The sequence below is a fragment of the Antennarius striatus genome, chromosome 9, assembly GCF_040054535.1.
Source record: "Antennarius striatus isolate MH-2024 chromosome 9, ASM4005453v1, whole genome shotgun sequence".
Taxonomy (NCBI): Eukaryota; Metazoa; Chordata; class Actinopteri; order Lophiiformes; family Antennariidae; genus Antennarius; species Antennarius striatus.
The window spans coordinates 4,149,271-4,170,535 of record NC_090784.1 but is presented as its reverse complement, the minus strand read 5'-3'; the positions used below and the strand labels follow the sequence as shown (position 1 = coordinate 4,170,535).

General features: G+C 42.7%; 2 protein-coding genes and 1 non-coding gene across 4 annotated transcripts in view; all 3 read right to left on the bottom strand.

Moving 5' to 3' along the window:
- Nucleotides 1–1,434: 1,434 nt before the first annotated feature.
- On the bottom strand, nt 1,435–11,053 carry pnisr (PNN-interacting serine/arginine-rich protein). Its single transcript, XM_068323958.1, has 12 exons — nt 10,966–11,053; nt 10,347–10,453; nt 10,033–10,209; nt 6,597–6,832; nt 6,066–6,228; nt 5,439–5,629; nt 5,140–5,274; nt 4,927–5,026; nt 4,286–4,339; nt 3,743–3,937; nt 2,215–3,313; nt 1,435–1,776 (listed from the first exon to the last, which is right to left on the bottom strand). The coding sequence occupies exons 2-12, from the start codon at nt 10,432–10,434 to the stop codon at nt 1,743–1,745; spliced, it is 2,472 nt and encodes an 823-aa protein (XP_068180059.1). The 5' UTR covers nt 10,435–10,453; nt 10,966–11,053; the 3' UTR covers nt 1,435–1,742.
- Nucleotides 11,054–11,509: 456 nt separating this feature from the next.
- On the bottom strand, nt 11,510–11,581 carry trnae-uuc (transfer RNA glutamic acid (anticodon UUC)). The gene has a single exon. It is a non-coding gene; the product is annotated as a tRNA-Glu (tRNA).
- Nucleotides 11,582–11,965: 384 nt separating this feature from the next.
- The window catches only part of spire1b (spire-type actin nucleation factor 1b), a 32,525-nt gene continuing 23,225 nt past the window's right edge, over nt 11,966–21,265 (bottom strand). The window contains exons 9-17 of one of the 2 annotated variants that reach the window (XM_068323707.1): nt 20,843–20,893; nt 19,831–19,994; nt 19,648–19,741; nt 19,295–19,437; nt 15,724–15,861; nt 15,484–15,554; nt 15,351–15,378; nt 14,352–14,641; nt 11,966–13,988 (exon numbers count right to left, since the gene is read on the bottom strand). In XM_068323707.1, the coding sequence (XP_068179808.1) occupies nt 13,733–13,988; nt 14,352–14,641; nt 15,351–15,378; nt 15,484–15,554; nt 15,724–15,861; nt 19,295–19,437; nt 19,648–19,741; nt 19,831–19,994; nt 20,843–20,893 (1,235 nt within the window). In that variant the 3' untranslated portion in view covers nt 11,966–13,732. The remainder of the gene's footprint in view (nt 13,989–14,351; nt 14,642–15,350; nt 15,379–15,483; nt 15,555–15,723; nt 15,862–19,294; nt 19,438–19,647; nt 19,742–19,830; nt 19,995–20,842; nt 20,894–21,265) is intronic. The other variant, XM_068323708.1, reaches the window with a different exon arrangement.

The following is a 21,265-nucleotide window of genomic DNA, read 5'->3' as shown; positions in this document are numbered from 1 at the left end:
GTGAACGGTGTTGGAATCCCAAAAGTTTCACTTTTTAAGGAACCAAAAGTCATGGGACAATCAGCTCAGAACCTATTTCACAGACAGGTGTGGGCTCTTCCCTTGTTATATCACATCTGTTAAGCAGCTAAAAGGTCTGGAGTTGATGCCAGAGGTGTTAACACTGATGAGCCTCAAAAACAGGAAGACCAAATTACAGTTTACCAAACAATATCTAATAAACCTTTGGAGTTCTGGAGCATGATCCTATGGAAAGATGAGACAAAGATCAACTTGTACCAGAGTGAGGAAAAGAGAAGAGTATGAAGCAAGAATGGAACTTGTCATGAATCAAAACACACCACCTCATCAGTGAAGCATAGTGGTGGTCATGTCATGGTGTGATCCTGTATGGCTGACCTTGGGCCTGGTTCCCTTATATTTAATGATGTCACTGGATGGCGCTTCACAGCGCACATGGACAATGACCCGAAGCATAATGCAAAACCAACCAGTTACTCAAAGCAAATAAGTGGAGTGTTATGCAATGGCTAAATCAGTCACCCGACCTGAAACTGACTGAACATGCATTTCACTGAAGGGAATGTTCCGCAAGGACAAGAAGGACTTAAAGACAGAGTCCTGGCAGAGCATCACCAGAAAGTGAGCCCATCATCTGGCGGCCTCTATAGGTACCACACTACAGGCTGTTAGCACCCACTATTAAAAAGCAAGTTTTAACTTCGGACGTCCACCTAAAGGTGAAAGTCGAAGTTAAAACACACCTTTTTCTTTTCATTTCAAAACCATTGTGTTGGTGTATACAGTAGAACTAAAAAGATGAGGATTATGTTGATGTCCCAATATTTATGGGCTTGAGTGTATGTTCTGGGATTGCTTTTGCAACATCTGGAATGGGGTGTTTTGAGTCTTTGCAGGGGAAAATGAAATCTCAAGATTGTCAAGGCATTCTGGAGAACAGGATAATGATCCACACCACAGATAAAAGCATTAAAAATTGTTGAAAAAAATCCCACCTGGAGACGGAACCCTCCAAACCAGACAACTGGAGCAGTTTGCTCATGAAGAGACGGCCAAAATAATGTACCTGATGGCAGGTTAAGACGTCTCATTGACATTTACAAATATTTACAGATTGATTGGAGTGATTTCTTCAAAAGGTTGTGAAACAAAATATGACGGCTACCATCTTTTTGTCCAGGCCTGTTTCATGTGTTTTTAATTTGATTCTGTTGAACCACAATTCAAAGCAGTCAATTTTTAGTATTACTTTTGTCACTTTCAAGTTATTTCATAGACCACAGTGGGTTTTTCTTGTAATAAAAAAGGGGTGTCAACAAATCTGTCCATGTCCACATGATGGCATGTTAATGTGAATCAACAAGAACTTCTATTTTAATGCAGAATGAGCACAAAAGTCACACTGAAGCCTGACAATGAACAAACAGCTTTATTGGACATCTTACAATGTTTGGAAGATAAACTAATTCCTGTTACGGTTTAAAATGATGAGTTCATATTTTAGTGTCCACATCATCTTAAGCTTTGTACGATTTGTGAAAACTCCGACCATTCGAAAAAACTCTTCTTCAAACACACGTTAAAAATAACATATTTACAAAGATGAAAGAAATGTATGAGGGGGGTTCACCTACACAACTGCCTCTATAATGAGACAAGTCTGCTCAACTCATGGAATTTAAAATGGTCAAGGTCACAGATCAGGTAGTTAGCTGTGCTCCTCAGCGTCTGCTACGACGGGAGGGGGATGTTGACCTGTAAGAGAGGCGTGGACAGAACGTTAATGCTGCACCAATCACACTCACACACGAGGTCTACAAAATAAACACAAGCATGCAACAACAGCCTCATCCATCAAACTAGAAATAACTAGCCTACATTAAGTTAATGTTCTGCAACTAAAGACATAAATCTGCTCTGCTTCTAACAAAGAGGCTCAGACTCCACTGAATGAACAGTGGAGGGTGTGACAACTTGACACTCAAGGCATTCAGAAATAGCTAGTATAAAAAAAAAAGATGAACCATAAAACTCTTTTATTTGATCTGAATTGACTGCTTGAACAGTGCATATTAATAAAATTCAGTCATCAGTTATTGTAAAACATATTGATTATAAAGATTCCTGAGCATTCACAATGAGGTACACAATTAAACACACAGTAAGAAAAAAGGAGAATAAAACGAATACTACCTTGATCGTGACTTAGACTTGTGTTTGCGGCTTGCCTTCTTACCAGACTTGTGAGATTTTTCCGTCGACCTTGAGCGACTACGTTTGGATTTCTTAGATTTCTTTTCCTTGCTAACTTCAGGGGAAGGGGACCTGCTCGAGTCAGAGTCAGAGCGTCTCTTGCTAGCCTTGGCAGAGCCCTTCTTGCTGGCCTTGCTATCCTGCCGGGAGTGCTTGTCACTCTGTGAGTCCGTCCAAGAGTCACTGTCTTTCCTTTTCTTCGATTTACCATTTTCTTCTCTAACTACAGATGTTCCTTTTTCTTTCTCTCTTTCTTTAGCCTTTGGCTTTTCTCTCTTTCTATCAGACTCTTTCTCCTTATCCTTCTTTTTCTTGTCTTTCTCATGACTGTGACTTCTCTCCCTCCTCCTCTCACCGTCTTTACCGGATGCCTTTGGTTTATGTTTACTGCTACGACTGTGACTGCCATCCCTCCCATCCCGGCTTCTTTTCCTCTCCTTATCCCTTTCTTTCTCCCTATCCCTGCTGTGACTGTGGCTCTCCCTGGCCCTTGCCCTGGTCCTATCTCTCTCTCTGGACCGGGATCTACTTCTGCGGCTCCTGCGCTCCCTGGAATCACTGCGGTCTTTCTTGTGGCGGCCTGATCTCTCAGCGCTGCTCCTTCTCCTGTCCCTGCCCTTCTCATTACGTTCACCACGATGCCTGTGGGAGCTGTGGCTGCGACTGCGCCGGCGAGCCTTGTAAGAGGAGGAGCGGCTACGCCTCCTCTTCCGTCGTGGGGAGGAAGATCGAGAAGAACTGCGGGACGATGAGGAGGAAGAAGATGAGGAGGAGGAAGAACGATGGCTACTGTGACTCGAAGACGAGCGGGAGCTACTGCTGTGGCCGTTCGCTGGGGAATCGCTGCCACTTCGCCCTGATCTCTCCTTCCCTCTGCCTGAGCTCTTGCTCTCACTATCCTCCTTTTCAAGCCGGGACCTACGCCTCTCTACCAAGGGCTCTGCCTCCTTCTCCTTCACTTCTTGTTTGTGTGAATTTTCTGCCTGTCCCTCATCATATTCCACCTTTTCTTTGCTCAGTCGTTCCTTTGTCATCTCTTCTGCAGAAAAAATACAAAACAGAAATTGGTTAAAATAAGCAAGCAAAATCAGGTCCTAAAAACTTGGGAATGTACAGTTAGTGTTCAAACTAATCTGTTCCAGCTATGTAAGAAGTGTCCCAAACCCCCTAAATTATGAAATAACTAAATAAATTTTATCAACCAATAGACATGCAGACTTACCTGTGTATAATTAATATGTATAAGTTATGTAAGCAATGATAAAGTATGAAAAGAATCGCAAAAGCCACAAGAACACGTGAGCTACATCTCTACTCCAATGAGTTTGAGATGCGATCTCAGCTGATGTTGTATTCATCCGCCAATCAGCAGTGGTGTCCTGAAGCACAGCTCTTACTAAGCTTTTGTTCATGTATCATAGCGATGCAGGGGCTCTTAAGTGAGCAGAGACCTGACATCGACTCTCACCGCGTGCAAGCAGAGCCTCTACTGCTTGTTTTTCTTGCAGCTGCAGCATCTCCCACTCTTTGCGACGGAAGGCGTCTTGCTTCTCCCGGATGCGGTGGCGCAACTCCTCCTCGTCCGTGTCAGATGATTCAGACCCTCGCACGCTGCGACCTTCCTCATCCTCACTCTCATCTGAACCATAGTCACCAAGCCCACCTGCCACAACAGAGCCCCCAGGTTGTTGAGTATTGGAAAGGATAACGATGCTTTCTCACAATCACATTTCTCAATCGCAACCCAAGGTTCCAGTGAAAGGCACTTTGACCTGTACGATTTTGTTTCAAGTTACTAAACCCTTAAGACAAGGACACAATCGTATATCTCACATATTTTCTATTCTAGAGCATGCGATTGTCATCAAAGAACAAAACTAAACCAAACTCTGTTACTTCGATTCCAGTTCTGGGAGTTCTACCTTTGCTATCAGATGTTTGTGCCAACTCCCACCATAAATAAAAATATTTTCCTCCCCTCCCCCTTAGTGACAGAAAAAGGGATACTCACTGAGACCAGTCAGAGAAGCCAGTGCACTTGACTGTGCCAGCTGTTTTGCAGGAGCTTTGATTCACATCAACAACAGGAACAACATGTTAAAACACATACAGCCATTTTCTCAAAGGCAAGAGTCGCTAGAGAACGGGATGACAGATAATGCCCTATTCAAATGAGCTGCCGTTGGTAACAGGAGAGAAAACAACAAAAATAAAAACAAATGGAGAAAAAAAAGAGAGGGTTAACAGACAAAATCTGCCACAAAATTAAGTCAAACAGTCCGACAGGATAGACAGAACCAATATGTACTACTGCACAGTCACTTCAATGGAAGATGTCACTGATGTACAGGTGGACAGTGGTCAGTCAGGGCTGAGGCTAATCTCACATCAGATTTTCAGCAGGACCCTCAGCGTCATGTAGCCGACGGCCAGATGTTAAATATGTGTGTGGAAAACATGCTCTGCTCTGTCTTTGAGATGGATTAGCAGAGATCTGTCACAACTACTCCAGGTTTGTCACTCAATAACCCGATTTTACAGGGTATAATTGAGTTTCATTAAAGAGAAGATCTTATTCATTCTCTAGATTTACTCTTAAAGTCGTGCTGACAAGCACTGATGTAGTATAAACTGGAAAAGACAAGAGCAAACCTCGAGTAGCTTTCCGGTGAGTCTCTTTGGCCACATGCAGGATCTCTTCATTAGTGACCTCGAGAAGAATTTCCGTTAGGAGCGTTTTTGTGATGATCATCTAAAATTAAAAAAAAAATTAGAAAGGGAAGGGGGGCAAGCGATTCCAATTTTTCATTGTACACTTTTAAAACATAATCCATACACAGCGAAAATATCAGTGTTCAAACAGACCAGCTGGAATTCCTTTTCCTCCTCAGTCATTTCAGGTTCGCTGTCCTCGGCAGGAGGCGATGGACTCCTTTCTGGAAACTCTTTCTTCACTGACGTCTTTTCTTCAGTGTCGTCATTCGCCTCATCGTCGCTGTCCTGAAGCAGATGGATTAAGGGAAACATTCAGACAACAAGTAGAAGTGGGCATCATTTAAAAAGACAATCACTGTCCCGACATATGTTATACCTTTGACCTCATATTTCCTGTCATTACTAAGAATAATCAATTTTGTTGTCAAAGATAGAAATAAGTTACTTACAAATTTACTCTTGCGAGGAACACGTGGCCCATCACTTTCCTCGTCTGCCTCGTGCACTTTGCCACCATCTTTGGCTATTTTTGCACGTTCTTTCTCTATTCGCTCTCGCTCTATCTTCTTCTGCTTCTCTCTGTCCATCTTTTCAAGGCCCTCTCGGATCCATGCAGGTAGTGTACGCCTTTTTACTGCGTCTGAAGGTAACGTCGAAATTCAAAATAAAGCATCCACATTCTTCAAGCCTTTACTCTCTTGCTTACATAAACTTTTAAGTTACTGATGTTGAATTATCTTAATCGTTATGACTTATAAAGTCAGAGGTCTCTTCAATGTTTCAATGACCTGATGAATACCCTGGATGTGGTACCAGAAATGAAGAGGATGCTGTAATACTACCTATGTTCACAAAATAAGGGAATGCATATTGAATAATAAATATTCTAACCTTTACAATTAATCGTATACTTTTACTTATCCATAAAATGTGTCACCAATATACTAACTCAAAGGTTATTGTCGAGGATGTGGACATTGCCTCTCCATCTTCTCTGACAGCTAACAAACAGTCAGTATTATCATGCTCCTAAAACAATCTCATAATTCATGCAAGTTGAGTGAAACTATCCTCACCTAATGGTGCCGGGGCCTCCTGCTTGACAGGGAGCTGGATAGGGGACCGTGGCCGGTCTCTGAACCCTGGTGGTCTGGTATCCCGTCTGTTCTGAGGAGGACCCTGCCAGTACGGTGTGGGGAAACCCGTGGGTGCCGGGGTGAAGGATGATGCAGCACCATGCTGTGAAAAAAAAGAACACACAAACTGAAAATTAAAACAGCAGTCCACGTTCAGAAGGTCCTCTCCTGACTGCCACCAAGGTTTACCCACCGAGTGTGGGGTTGTCATTATTGTTTTCTCCACAGTATAAGTTGGTGGATACTCATCTAAACATCTTGACTGAGCTAGAGAGCCAGTTTACTACTAGAAATAAAATGATGCCAAACCATGCTGGATCATCAACAAGCCACCGCATCAAGAAAGCAATACTCGATACAGCTTGGTGCTGGGACCCGGCACACTTTATATGGATTGCTCCTTCTTGCGTTACTTGGTTGTCACACTAAAACCCAAACGCTTCAACAGTTTCAACTGTGGCATCTGCATACCTGATAATCAAACTGGTTCATGGCCATTGGGGCCATGGCGTAGCTGTCGGGCTGTGCCCCATACCCATGGCTGTTCTGGGGGAAAACCCCACGTTGAGCGTCAGAGTTAAACTCTGCGCTATCCTGGCTGTTGCTGTCCTCACTGGGGTTCACAACATCCATTGGTCCAGAGCCCGGAGGGATCCAGGGTTGTTCAGGGGGTGGAGGAGGAGGGGGCTGGCCATGTATTCCCCATTCTGTTAATGACAACATAATGAACAAACAACATCAGCATAAAAATCTATTTGTAATTGCAAAGGGAATTTCAAGTCTTCATACGTCTCATCTCCTCATGAAGAACTGGGCCTACTTTCAGAATGCAGTTGAAAAACAACTCAGTTCAAGAGTTTCTTTCTCAAATCTGATCATTTTCCAGTCAGTCATCAAAATAAATGAATAAGGAGCGAGTGCCTGCGAGTGCCACTGCTCAGTGGGATAACAGCATCATGGCGCAAGTCCATTTGCTTGCTAGGCGGATGGCAAGAAGGCAAATCAAGTATGGGCAGATTGCTTGGACATTAAATGTACAGGCAGTCCTAAACATACAAACATTCGGCTTATTTGTAGATATGAACAAACACAAGCCACCTTATCAAACCACTGTCCTGCAGTTCCCCTTACTGCCACAACCCCTGCGGGGGCAGCATCGCTGCAGTCGTGCAGCTTCAGCACATCTTCCCTCTTGTTGTTTGTTGTCTCTGTTAGCATCTCAGAGCGTCAGGCTTCGTACCTTGGATACTTTACTGTTTGTCATGATAAAGCAAAGGCTATACAATACAATAATTCCCCACACCTCCTCTTCCTTCACTCTAAAGCTACATGCTACAGTACCGTACTGTGGAATCTAGCTGTTGCTGTTGGATGCACTTAAAAAAACTTGTCAAGAGTTCCTTAAAATGTTTTTTTAGTTCTCCTCCTCAAGAATTAAATTAAAAAAGTACAAAAGTTTACTTTGCATAAACTAATATGAACTGTGAACAATCGGGTGGATCACGGGCTTAACAGTAGATATTGGCACTGTACGTATGTATTTTAACATATATTTTATTCTTATTTATTGTACAGTGACATGATATAATGTGCTTTTAACAGTTTTTCTAGTAATTTTACGATTCAAATATTTGTGACGAACAGAAATTAAGTCAAGTGAAATGACGTAAACTTAATATATTTTTGTGTATGTTTCTGAAAACCAACATATAATCAAGAACAATTTAACTTAAATCGACCTGTACCTGAATTTTCTTTTATTATGTGTTGTTGATATGTCCTGTAATTGTTTATTGTAAGTCTTAGGGAATAGTATTTAGAGTAGAATTGGCATTTAACCCTGAGGGACCTTTTAAAATAGCTACACACATTACCTAATCGGGTCACGAAAGGGTTGTCCTGTAAAAGTGGGAAAAAAAAATATATAATACAGAATTGTTTTCTTCTTTCAATGCATCAGATTTTTCCCATTACTTCAGACCTATCAATAGTTTATTATATTTTTTATTACTATATACGTTTATATGGAATTTTTCATTAAAACCCTGTTTTTCTTCCAATGGGAAAAAAACCAAATATGGAATTTTTCCATAGTTAGTGCACAGTTAAATACATCTGATAAAGGTATTACAACTACTACATGAATGGAAAAACGTGTTTTTGCAGGTGTGTAAGCACAGGCAGTGGGTCTGTATCTGGATTGTGGGGTGATTGTGGGGTGATTGTGGGGGCAGTGTCTTGCTGCAGACAATGAAGATCATGTTTCATTATAACATGTCAGCATTATTGTATAAAGTGATATACCGTGTATTATATGCATATATAATACATAAATATAATTGTAGAGGCAAGGATTTACTTCCTGTGTTTTCATTTGGGGTAGTGGGTGTGGCATGTATTGTGTGGGTGTGTTTATGCAAGAGACTGACTGCATGATGAATATCACCTGTGCTTGGCTGTGATTCTGTTTGCTTGGTACAGGAGAGTGTGAGGTGCGGTGTCAATATTTCTGTTGACCGCAAAGAGTAAACAATTATTGTCTAAATCTAGTCCAGTCATCTTCAATTTCCCTGTTCTTCACTAAATGCAAATTAAATGTACACAACTGCAATGGTGCCTCGTGTTTTCTCCTTGGACTCGGTGTGTCAAACAGAGCCCCGCTCTCTCTCCTCTGAGCGACTAAATTTGGTTTTTGATAGTCACAATAATTATATATATATATGTATGCTTATAGTATATGAAAATCTTGTGGTTATAATGGGAGTCAATGGGACCATTTTTGACCAATTTAGGTATTGTGTGTACACAATGAAAATCTGCTATTCTATACACTTCCAATGACAGGCATTAAAGAATTTAGAAAATAAAGATGAAAGAAAATTACTGGCAAAATTTCATTTGTTTAGCCTTTTAACTGACTGATTTATTGGGAGAGAAACACATAAAAGCAACAAAAATGTCACTTTTGGGCTACCAAGGGATAAATGACCTCAAATGGCAAGTATAGATTAAAATTTAATAAGTAATGACTTATGAACCATTCCAGTTACAATCTCTCAGACCAAATTGTGTACGCAAATTGTGTAAGTACGTTAGTACGCTTATTAGTACGCTTGTGTTAGTACGCTAGTACGTGTTAGTGGAGAAGCTTCTGGAGAGTAGGACCATGTCCAAAGTCAGGGTTATCATGAACAACACCAGCCACCCCCTACACACCACCTTCTCTCAGCAGAGAAGCACCTTCAGCAGCAGACCGCTATCACACAGCACCTCCACAGAGAGGCTGAGGTCCTCCTTTGTGCCCCGTGCCATCAGAGGGTACAATGACTCTCTCAGAAGTAGCGGGGGGGGGGGGTTAGCACGCGGTTGAATGGAGGGAAGGAGATGGGACGTCAGCCTGTGCTGCAGTGTAGAGTGGCCAAGGTGTTGTAATGTTGTGACATTAGATAGTGAAATGCCTTACAATGTAAGACGGGTGTATCTTACCCACAATGTGGGCCTCCTGCTATCTTCACCTTCACTTCTTATTCTGTTTTATATTTTAGTTTAGTATATGTCTAGTTAGTGCTGCATGTGTCTGTTAATGTAGTGTATGTCTTGTGGTATGTCCTGTGATGTCAGTGTTTCTTTTTCTCCTGGTGTTTATCCAGTATTTATTCATTATGTATGCCTGAGCAGTGGATTTGTGCAATTTCCTCCAGGATTAATAAAGTATCTATCTATCTATCTATCTATCTATCTATCTATCTATCTATCTATCTAGTATGTTCAGAACTACCCGTAAATGTCAAAGTTGCATCCTTTGCCTCCCAGTGTCACAGAGCATCCTCTGTAGCTGCTCAGTGGAGAAACAATGTGAATTCTGATCCAACCCTTCACGCTACTGTTTGGTGAGTTAAATTTGTACCTGGCTGCCACATTCTGCCAAATGCTGGGTCACCCTGGAAGGCGCTGTGGTTGCTCTGTCCAACAGGTTCGAGGCCCGGGATGTCCTGGCCATTGGGCTGAATATTCGGCTGCTCTGCTCCAGTCGACTCCTTCTGAGCAATCCATGCCTGTGCCAGGGCGGCCCAATCCACTTGGCCTTCACAAAAAAATCACACACACCCCCCCCATGCACAATTATCAAGACAGAATAAGCAGTGTGAGAAAGTGCATCGGTGCCCTGCAGGTGCACATTTCATTCAGGCAGGATGCATAAATAGTACATCAGTCACTGACCTGGATCTTGCTGGTGCTGAAAAGACTGCATCCACTGCTGCTGGCTCAGAGGCCACTGTGGCCAGGGCTGTCCTCCCTGGTCCCACATCGCTCTAGCCTGGAATCACCTGTGCAAAAACCAGGAAGCCAGACTTTGATTTGATCTACGTCTCCTTTGCCGCCGTGTCAGCAGCTACATTCGCTTATTTGCGTTAATATTTCACTAGAGTAACGTCTAGAAACGGACCCGTCTAACTAGAGCCCCGAAACGAACGCTGACGCTAGCGTGAGCTGACCGGCTAGCTGTGTTAGCCCCTGTGGTCAACCCAGGACATTTTCACGTTAACGGCGAAAGTAAACGTTTTACAATAATTATTCCATTGTGGTATTGACGCATGACAGCGCAACAGACCGCACCGTTTGGTGTAAATTAACCTTCTGGGATGCTTCGGCTCATACGTTTGTCAGCCCCAGTACCTCACCAAGCTAGCTCAGAGCTAGCGTCAGCTAAGCTAAAAATGAACGCTACAACATTATTGACTCCATGACCACAAATATCCGAGACTGATATGATATAGCCCGAACGATAAGGCTGATGAAAACTCATACCAATTGTTATGCTACCAGCACCACTGCTCACCTTTTCCAATCAGTCTATCCCAAACGATGTGCTCTCAGATCAAAATGGCTGCACTGACGAGCGGCTCGGAGGAGGGGTGAGCTGAGGCTCCGGTGCTGCCTTCACGGACCGCCGGGGAGGTCGGACATACCGGTGATGGAATCCGGCACTTGCTTTGATGCAATAACAGTGGTGCCGAGTCCACGGGGGAATACTTTACGTTTACGTTACGTCTGACTTTTAAAAACTTTTTTACAATTATAATTCCACCAATAAACCAATGCATGGAGGTCACACAGTTATTGTGTAGAAGAAGAAATGTACAGTAATAATCCCCTAGGGGAAATTAGTTTTGCCGCTCATGGTCTATAACAGTAATTTGAAACACACACTTCTTGGTGCGCCCAATGATTTGTGCTGGTCAGGGGCACATCACTAGTGCTCAAGGGGTGATCTGACAGCTCTCCACTGCTAGTTCACACTGAATTTTTCCCCCCAACATGGGTCCTGAACCAGCCACGTTCCGGTTCCAAAGAGACCTAGTGGACTGAGCTAAAAACCGGTGTTCCCATACCGGGAGTCGAACCCGGGCCGCCTGGGTGAAAACCAGGAATCCTAACCGCTAGACCATATGGGACGTTGTATATTTGATCGTAATTGTAGTTAATGTCCTGTAGGTTAACGTTCACTCATTATGCAAGAAGACAAGGGCAACAGCATTTTTTATTCCAGGACATACTGAAGGTCAGCATTTGTACCAGTATTTTCTTCTTGTGATGTAATTCCCACTGGAGAAAACAAAGCCCCCCCACAATTGTCTCGATTGGGACAAAGTTGACTACCAGAGTTTGAACACTGTTTGGAGAGCAGCTGAAACTGACACACATTGGCCTCAATTTCCGACACAATGGAGCGTCTCCTTTGGGTGTGACCCCCATAAATCACTGCAGACGTCTACCATCACGTGATAATTTAATTTAAAAAAAAACAAGCTCCCTACAGCAATCAATGCAGTATATGAAATACAATGAAACAAAATAAAACCCATCCTGACCTCCCAGGAGGCTCACAAGCAGCCATTCTCAAAGGAACAAATACTATGATAAGGTATTGCATGACATTTTAATTGTTGGAGACATCATTTGTTGTACTTTCTGCAAGGAATTACAGCTTGAAGGTAATACAGACAGAAGTACACGCTACACTGTACTACATGCATGGTGTCATCACACTGTCAAGCTTGTCATGTGGAGCTCCCACTCCTCCACTGAGCACACGGGGATAGTTTTCCTCTCAGAGACACAGATCTAAAGCAGGTACCACTGAGGCAAACCAGAGTTGACCTACAAGCAATCCAATGGAAACAACGCATGAACAGCTACAGAGCATGACTGTTCAACATCTTTGATCATAAACAGTATTTCTTAAGGCAAAAACATCTTAAGGAGGAAGACAGGAACATGATGAAGAAACAACTAGACATCCACAGCATCATCCGAGACTCTGGATGAGGAAGGGAGATTATGAAGACCAAGGGTCTGTGTTTGAACAAGCATGGTTGTGTTGCATCTGTAAAGCAAAGGCTGTTGTAGCTCGTTTTCACAAACTTTAAGTATATGTCAGAAAATTGAAATACAGAGTGAGTTAAATATTTCTATATATTTAACAATGCATTTATTATATTTTGTGGAAAGAAAAAAATGAAGATACTTCCTGTATATTGAGAAAAGTTGAAAAATACCCTTATCTTTCAAATGTTTCTGTTTCTTTACGCACAGTCATTTAAATCAAAAATACTTGCAAATGTGATAGTGTGAACATAAACCAATAAATCCACTTTAAGCCCCTAAAAAATATTTGTTTAATTTTCTTCACCTTAAGTAATGGGATCCAACATGAACACCTCACCTTTTTGAAGTGGGCATCATGGGAGATGAAGGAGGAAGCAGAAGCAGCAGGAAATGTTTCGTGTTTAAAAATGAAGCTTGTTTAAGATTTGAAAACAGATTAATTATAAGGGGTCAAATAACTTTGTTAATTATTTTGAAAATTATTTTCCTTTCAGTGATATACAAATTCAAATGAATTTAATATTTGGCACACAATCTGCATAAAAATAGGTGAAATGACACACAAAAAGAGACATGAGGGTAAATTAAGTCTCTTGTTCTGTTCCTTCAAGAGAAACAGAATTATGCTCTTATGAAGACGAAATTGAGAGACGCTATTATTGAACATCATCAACATACGACTGCAAATTAAAAACTGAGGGTCATTGAGCAATCACTCACTGTACACACGTCTGTAAAAAACTCAATTAATACAATACAAAATATCTTATTTAATATTCCACATATTATTGAGAGTCAGTCCCAACATAATGGCACTGGTGGCCTTATGCAGTGTAAGTGTTTGGGGAGACCAGACACACGTCTATTTCTTGTGCTTTGATTTGAATATGAGTCAATTTGGATCATGCTGCCTCGGCGCCACAAAGGAAAAAAGTCATTCCATTTGCCATGACAACAGCGGTTGTTTCTTCACTCAAAGACTGTCGAGTGATTGCAGGATATTGTACAATATGATAAGAAAATAAAATAACACTAATATAATCAGAGCCACAGTACGCTGTTTTCTGCCACAGCCACAAACCACCTGTCTACAACTTGGATTCAAGTCACTCAGATATTCACTGAAAAATACAGGTACAGTACGATTATATCCAGTGCTGAGTCTCTATAATTGTGCCATTTGAGCTGGAAGCAGCAAGAGAGAGAAAGACAGAAGCTTAGATCTCCTTGATTGTTCGTTCAGATGGTCGGTACTCCTCCCTTCCTTTAGGGGAGGACATGTAGAAGGACTGGGTTTTGCGTTTTAGGCGAGCTCTCTTGGTGGCCAGTGACAGGCTGTGCTTGCTGGAGGCGATAATGTCAGTGATGAACTTCTTGCAGTCCACACACACCTCCATGGTGGCCCAGTCCTCCGTCAGCTCCGGTGGGAGCTCCAGTTCCTCATGTGACTTCAAAGAGCCATGCTTTGAGAACCTACATGGACGAGAAACAGCAAGACTGTTTGCATCAATAGAATTAATGCACACAATTATTTAAGGTGACAATTATGTTTGGTTTTGCAGACGTTAGCTGGTCACCCACCTGAATGTGTTTTTGAAAGGTCAATAAAGTTACAATAGAATGAATGAGTTGATGATGGACTTTTGCATTTGAAGTGTGTGTCAGTGTTTGATTCATTTTACACAATAAAAAATGTGTATATTTTATTCTATGTGCTGCTTCCATTCTCGTGCAGCATGTCCACGGGGTCAGTTGACCGACCAACTAAACGGCCACAGGACAACTGTGTTCCATCAGGACATGAAATGCTCTTGACTTGGGGTGATTGCCTCTTACCTGGACATGGTTTTCTGAATACCATGACGCTGTGGGCTACTGGAGGATTTCTCCGATTTAGGAGCAGCCACTCCACTGGCTTTTGCAGCTCCTTTCGATGCCCCTGTTGTTGCACTTTTCAAATCGGGGGATGCAGCAGACCCTCCTACTGCTGACAGTCCTGGTCCTCCAGCCACAGATAGCGCTTGTCCAACAGCAGCCATAGCACTCACTCTTTCCTTGGGTAGAGTGTTGGTGGAGCCGATGGAGTAGATGGGTAAACTGGAATAAGGTTTGGATGGCAGTCGCATCTGTTTGCAGGAAGTTATGATCGTTAATTAGTACATTGGCTAATGAGACACAACAAAACAACGAATACACTAGTACCTCGAGATATGAATTTAATCCCTTCTGTGACTGAGCTCGGGATGTATGTATGTATGTATGTATGTATGTATGTATGTATGTATGTATGTATGTATGTATGTATGTATGTATGTATGTATGTATGTATCTATCTATCTATCTATCTATCTATCTATCTATCTATCTATCTATCTATCTATCTATCTATCTATCTATCTATCTATCTATCTATCTATCTATCTATCTATCTATCTATCTATCTATCTATCTATCTATCTATTTAAAATAAATAAAATCTCTTTAATCTGTTTCGGGCTTTAAAGAAAAGTCCCAAACCAAATCATGAAAAAAAACATATTTTTATCAGCCAATAGACATGCAGACTTTACCTGTGTATAATTAATTATATATAAGTTATGTAAACAATAATAAAGTATGAAAAGAAAAGCAAAAGTCAGAACACACAAGCTACGTCTTTACTAACACACTAACATGTCGTTTCAAATGTCTGACCTAAAGTCTCCGTATTTTTTACACAAAACTTTTTCCACAAATATTCAAATATGACACCCATGAGAAGCAGTGTGCTGCTCAGAATGAGGTGTAGACCGGTGGTGCATCTGATTTGCTATAGCATTTGCGTGACTGACTCACCTTTTTGCAGCACTGGGAACAGACAGGCCTGTATGAAGGGAAGGGAGGGAAATAGGAAGCGTAAAGAGTGAAACATTTCCTTGAGATATGTTGTCATTTAAATTGTAAAATATAGTTTCACAAGATGTTTTACTTTTTGCAGAATTGGCAGATGTAGGACCAGGTGAAAAAGGAAAACCTTTTGGTTCGACAACAGAAACAGAGCTGTGAAAAAGACATGAAACTGTTTGTTACAAGAAAAAGAAATGAATGCAAATGTGAAAATTATAGGCGCAAATTTTAATTTGCATTTACTCATGATGAAGATAAGACCAATGCAGGTGTATGCATTCATAGAAACTGCTACAGCTTAGTTTAACACCAAGAACACTACCTTTCCCTTCTTCATGGCGGTGTAGATGTCTTTGTACTGCTGGAACTTCTCCAGCTCTGCCTTCACCAGCACCTGTCTGATGTGCATCACCTCCTCCACGGTCAAAGACAGACACTCCACAGGGAAACAGAACTCCTCCTGCAACAAACACATACAGCTGGTGTTCAGACATTACAGAATGATAAAATATTGTTACTGTTCAGGGGAGAAAATGACACATTAAAGACAGCTGACATGGGCAACAACAAGAATCCAGCAGCAATGAATGAGTTCCTCACAGACTGGGACAAAGTTTTTTCAAGCTGATGTTTAGCCCGGGATACACTTTGTGTAGGTATACAGTGCGCCCTCGCGCATTCGATCATCAACACTTCACCTCATCATGGATTTTTGATCACATGATACCATACGTATATTCTATTCGCTGACAGCATCCTAAAGTGCGCTACGTTCCGTGAGTCTCGGAATGCAACACACTTCCATGAGACACAAAAGTACTTTAAACAGTCGATGAGAGTGTGGGAAAAGGTAATAAAGATAGAAGGTGGTTTAATATCACTATGGGGAGGGTTCATAAACATTTAAATTACCGTAAATAATGAGATAAATAGTTCATCGCTATATCGCGGAATTCGGTATTAACGTGTGGTTCCTGGAACACATTAACTGTGAGTAATGAGGGCGCACGTTATAGACTTTGTACAAATAACCATAATAATAATAATAATAATAATAATAATAATAATAATAATTATTATTATTATTATTATTATTATTATTATTATTATTATTATTATTATTATTGTTGTTGTTGTTGTTATTGTTATTGTTATTATTGTTATTATTATTATTATACAGGCAGGCACCAAGGTCTCTGGTGCCTGTCGCGGCGGTCACCACCGAACCCGGTGGTGGACACCGGAAGTAAGGGATGCCATCAGGCTGAAGAAGGAGTCCTATCAAGTCTTGTTGAATTGTGGGACTACGGAGGCAGCTGACAGGTACAGGCAGGCCAGACGTACTGCGACTCGAGTAGTCGCAGTGGCAAAAACTCGGGTCTGGGAGGAGTTCGGAGACGCCATGGAGGAAGACTATTGGTCAGCCTCAAAGAAATTCTGGCAAACCATTGGGCGCCTCAGGAGGGGAAAGCGGTGCATAGCCAACAATGTTTACAGTAGAGGCGGAGAGCTGCTGACCTCGACTGAGGATATTGTCGGGCGGTGGAAAGAATACTTTGAGGATCTCCTCAATCCCGCTGCCATGTCTTACACAGAGGAAGCAGAGGCTGAGGTCTCAGAGGTGGAGTCGTCCATCACCCAAGCTGAAGTCACCGAGGTGGTTGCCAAAATCCTTGTAACAAAGCACCGGGGGTGGATGAGATTCACCCTGAGTACCTCAAGTCTCTGGATGTGCAGGGACTGTCATGGTTGACACGTCTCTGTAACATTGCATGGCAGTCAGGGACAGTACCTCCAGATTGGCAGACCGGGGCGGTGGTCCCTCTTTTCAAAAAGGGGGACCGGAGGGTGTGTTCCAACTATAGGGGGATTACACTCCTCAGCCTCCCGGGGAAAGTCTATTCCAGGGTAATGGAGAGGAGGATTAGACCGATAGTCGAACCGCAGATTTAAGAGGAACAATGTGGTTTTCGTCCTGGTCGTGGAACACTGGAACAGCTCTACACTCTCCATCGAGTGCTTGAGGGTTCATGGGAGTTTGCCCAACCAGTCCACATGTGTTTTGTGGACCTGGAGAAGGCATTCGATCGTGTCCCTCGTGGTATCTTGTGGGGAGTGCTTCGGGAGTATGGGGTCCGGGGCCCTTTGCTGAGGGCTGTCCGGTCCCCGTATGAACGAAGCCAGAGCTTGGTTCGCCTTGCCAGCAGTAGGTCAGACCTGTTCCAGGTGCATGTTGGACTCCGGCAGGGCTGCCCTCTATCACTGGTTCTGTTCATAATCTTTATGGACAGAATTTCTAGGCGCAGCCATGGTCCGGAGGGAGTCCAGTGTGGGGACCAAAGGATTTCATCTCTGCTTTTTGCAGATGATGTTGTCCTGTTGGCCTCATCAAACCTGGACCTTCAGCGTGCACTGGGACGGTTTGCAGGCGAGTGGGATGCGAGTGGGATGAGGACAGCACCTCTAAATCCGAGGCCATGGTTCTCGACCGGAAAAGGGTGGTGTGCCCTCTTCAGGTCGGTGGAGACTCTTTGCCCCAAGTGGAGGAGTAGGAGTGGAGTGGAGGAGTTTAAGTATCTTGGGGTCTTGTTCACGAGTGAGGGAAGGATGGAGCGTGAGATTGACAGACTGATTGGTGCAGCTTCCGCAGTGATGCAGTCACTGTATAGGTCCGTTGTGGTGAAGAAGGAGCTGAGTCATAAGACAAAGCTCTCGGTTTACCGGTCAATCTACGTTCCTACTCTCACCTATGGTCATGAACTTTGGGTCATGACCGAAAGGACAAGATCCCGGATACAAGCGGCTGAAATGAGTTTCCTCCGTAGAGTGGCTGGGCGCACCCTTAAAGATAGGGTGAGGATCTCAGTCACCAGGGAGGAGCTCGGAGTAGAGCCACTGCTCCTCCGCCTCGAGCCGAGACAGATGAGGTGGCTCGGGCATCTATTCCGGATGCCTCCTGGACGCCTCCCTGGGGAGGTGTTCCAGGCAGGTCCTACCGGGAAGAGACCTCGAGGAAGACCTAGGATACGCTGGAGGGACTATGTCTCTCGGCTGGCCTGGGAACGCCTCGGGCTCCACCCGGAGGAGCTGGAGGAGGTGTCTGGGGAGAGGAAAGTATGGACATCCCTGCTGAGACTGTTGCCTCCGCGACCCGGCCCCGGATAAGCGGTTGATGATGGATGGATGGATGGATGGATGGATGGATTATTATTATTATTACTAGTATTAGTATTACTACAATGTGTTTATAAATACTGTGATAGAAAACATCAGTGAACCCAAACAAAAGGCCCTTTTGCTTTTAGTATTAAACCTGTTGATAATGTCAGTCTGCTAAAACAATAATGTAATCCCGACACTTAATAAAGTCGTAAATAGCGTAGGTGCATTTAATCTTAATCGATTCTGATGGTCTATTATTCACAAACGACATCTAGTGCATATCTCTTTCACCATCACAAACACATCCTTGCTCTGTGGCCTGAATTTTTGTTCACTTCTTCCTGGAAAAAGGTTATTTGGGAGGTGTTTGTCCTTCCTCCAATCTAGGGTTTATGGTCTTAGAGTCGTTGAGGCTGTAAGATTTTGCTTACATAAAAATGACTCTACTGGAATCTGAGCATAGGATGTGGAATTACTGTACTTATACAGTAAGCAGAAGAAAGAAACCTAAAACATAAGCTTTAGGTTTTTATCCCTTCTTCTTTTCTTGTTAATAAAGATCCTGCTTCTTAACCTCATAACATCCCTGTCTTACCTTTTAATCTGCTACAAAACAAAATTTGTCCTTGAAAGTAGTGAGAACCAAATGAACTGGCTTGTTTTTGTGGCAGGAGTATTTTACTTGGTGCATCTAGGAGGAAGAACAGAATCTGAAAAAATGTCTGATTTACCAGAGACTTGGAGCTCTGTTTAGAAGGTGGCTGAAACTGTCGGACATTGGTTGGGGTTTCCTTCTCAATAGAGTGTCTTCTCTGGGGGGTCTTACGCCTCTCTGGCTGTGGTGTAGAGGAAATGGGCAGGAACATCGGAGGAGCTGGTGTTTGAAGAGGAAGTAGCAGCAAAAGACAGAAAATTAACCTTCTGAAATGTAAACATTCCAGCAAACATTTAAAGCAGGGCTCAAAATCTTTTATTAATCAGCAGCAAAAAACAAAAAAACAAACCAGTGAACTCTATGGAAAGCATAGTTTTCCCTCTATGGTTTACAACTAAAGCAACAATCTAGGATTTATTTGTGACTGACTTTTCTTTCCGAGGGCAGACTCTGGAGAAGTATCATCCATCAACGATGTACCCACACTGGAGCTGCTGGCCGATATGTGTCCAAAAATGTCATCCTAAACGACAGGAACACAAAGCAGTCAGTATGTGACCACCTACAGACTGAATGCTCACACACACATACAGTACACACACTCATACTGACGTCGGAGTCGGAGCTGTTAAGCTCGGCCAGGCTGGGAGCTTTCAGGAGCTTCTTCCTCTGAGGTGCAGACTGAGAGCCAGAGGGTTCTCTCTGGGGCGAAGCCGATCCATTGGTCAGAGACAGAGAGCTGGACGTTCTCCTGCCCATGTATGGGCTAAACTCATCTGCACACAGCCACACAAACAAACAGCAATTATGACAACGGGAGGACGAGCATTTAAGATGAATCCCAAAATGTATTCTCAAATAATCCACTGCATCCTGTCTTATTCTTTTTATCCATTTTTAATCCTGTTTGGTTCTGTACAAAAACGTTTGAGGGGACTGTTTTAAAATCAATGTGTTTTTATGGGAAATAAGATGATAGGCTGCAGTGAATCTATAGAGGGCTGAGGTTTGAGATCCATCTCAAGGTGAAGAGGATTGGGAAGGGTGAGCTTAGTTGGTCAGGAGAGGCAGAGGAGCAGGGTGGTGTCACACACAAAGCATGGATGCACATTTTACTCAAATCTCTAGTGTCTGAACTCCCACAGCAACATTCTATCTGTAGTGTTTGGGCAGCTGATTCTTTGAAATATGCTAAGAACAACACAATGATATAGGAGTTATGTTCAAGGATAGATAACAACCCTCACACAAAAAACACCAAGCTGTCTGACTCTGGGATGCAGAGAAGTTGAAAAGAGGGCGGGAGTATGGGAGTAGAAGAAGAAGAGACCGAAAAATCCTACGAAAGACAGACACAGCTTATAGGATCGATGGAAGCCTTGCAATTTTTCTTTTTCCTACTTTTATTCTTTTTTTCTTGTGGGAAATTATCTACTGCATATGAGTTCTTCATTTCTGCTCCCACTTGAAAACTGTCCTTTTACAAGGAAGCATCTCGAGCTATAACTGAAGACCCTTCCTGAGAGTCAGCCGGATTCAAATAGAGATGTTAGTTCACAGCCAGGGAGACAGTCACACAGACCCAGTAGGTTACAGAATCTTCAAGCCGTAGCTCATACTTTACCCAGTCCAACACGGAACAATTCCTGAGGCATACTTCGAGTTTTGCCAAAACCTGAAAGGGGACACCTCCTTCATTAGGATAGCTACAGGAGAATTCCACAGTCTGGTCTGTGAGTGGGTAGATCGCAGTAACATCTCAGGACTAATCCAGGCATTGCAATGTGGCTCATTCAGTGTTAAGGGGAAACCTTCCACATTTCTGATGGTGCTTTTTAAATGACATTAGAGTAAAATCTGTAGTCATGAGTGGATTCATGAGCATATGCACACATTTTTAGTTTATTTTTCAACTGCACATCCTTCAAAAAACACTTAGCAGTCATGTTTTGGCTGGATTAGGGAAAAGTTGGGGTTAGATTAGAGTTCCTGCAGAAAATTAGATGAGAAGACCATTTTCTACTTAAAGAAAGGAACCTGTGTCCTG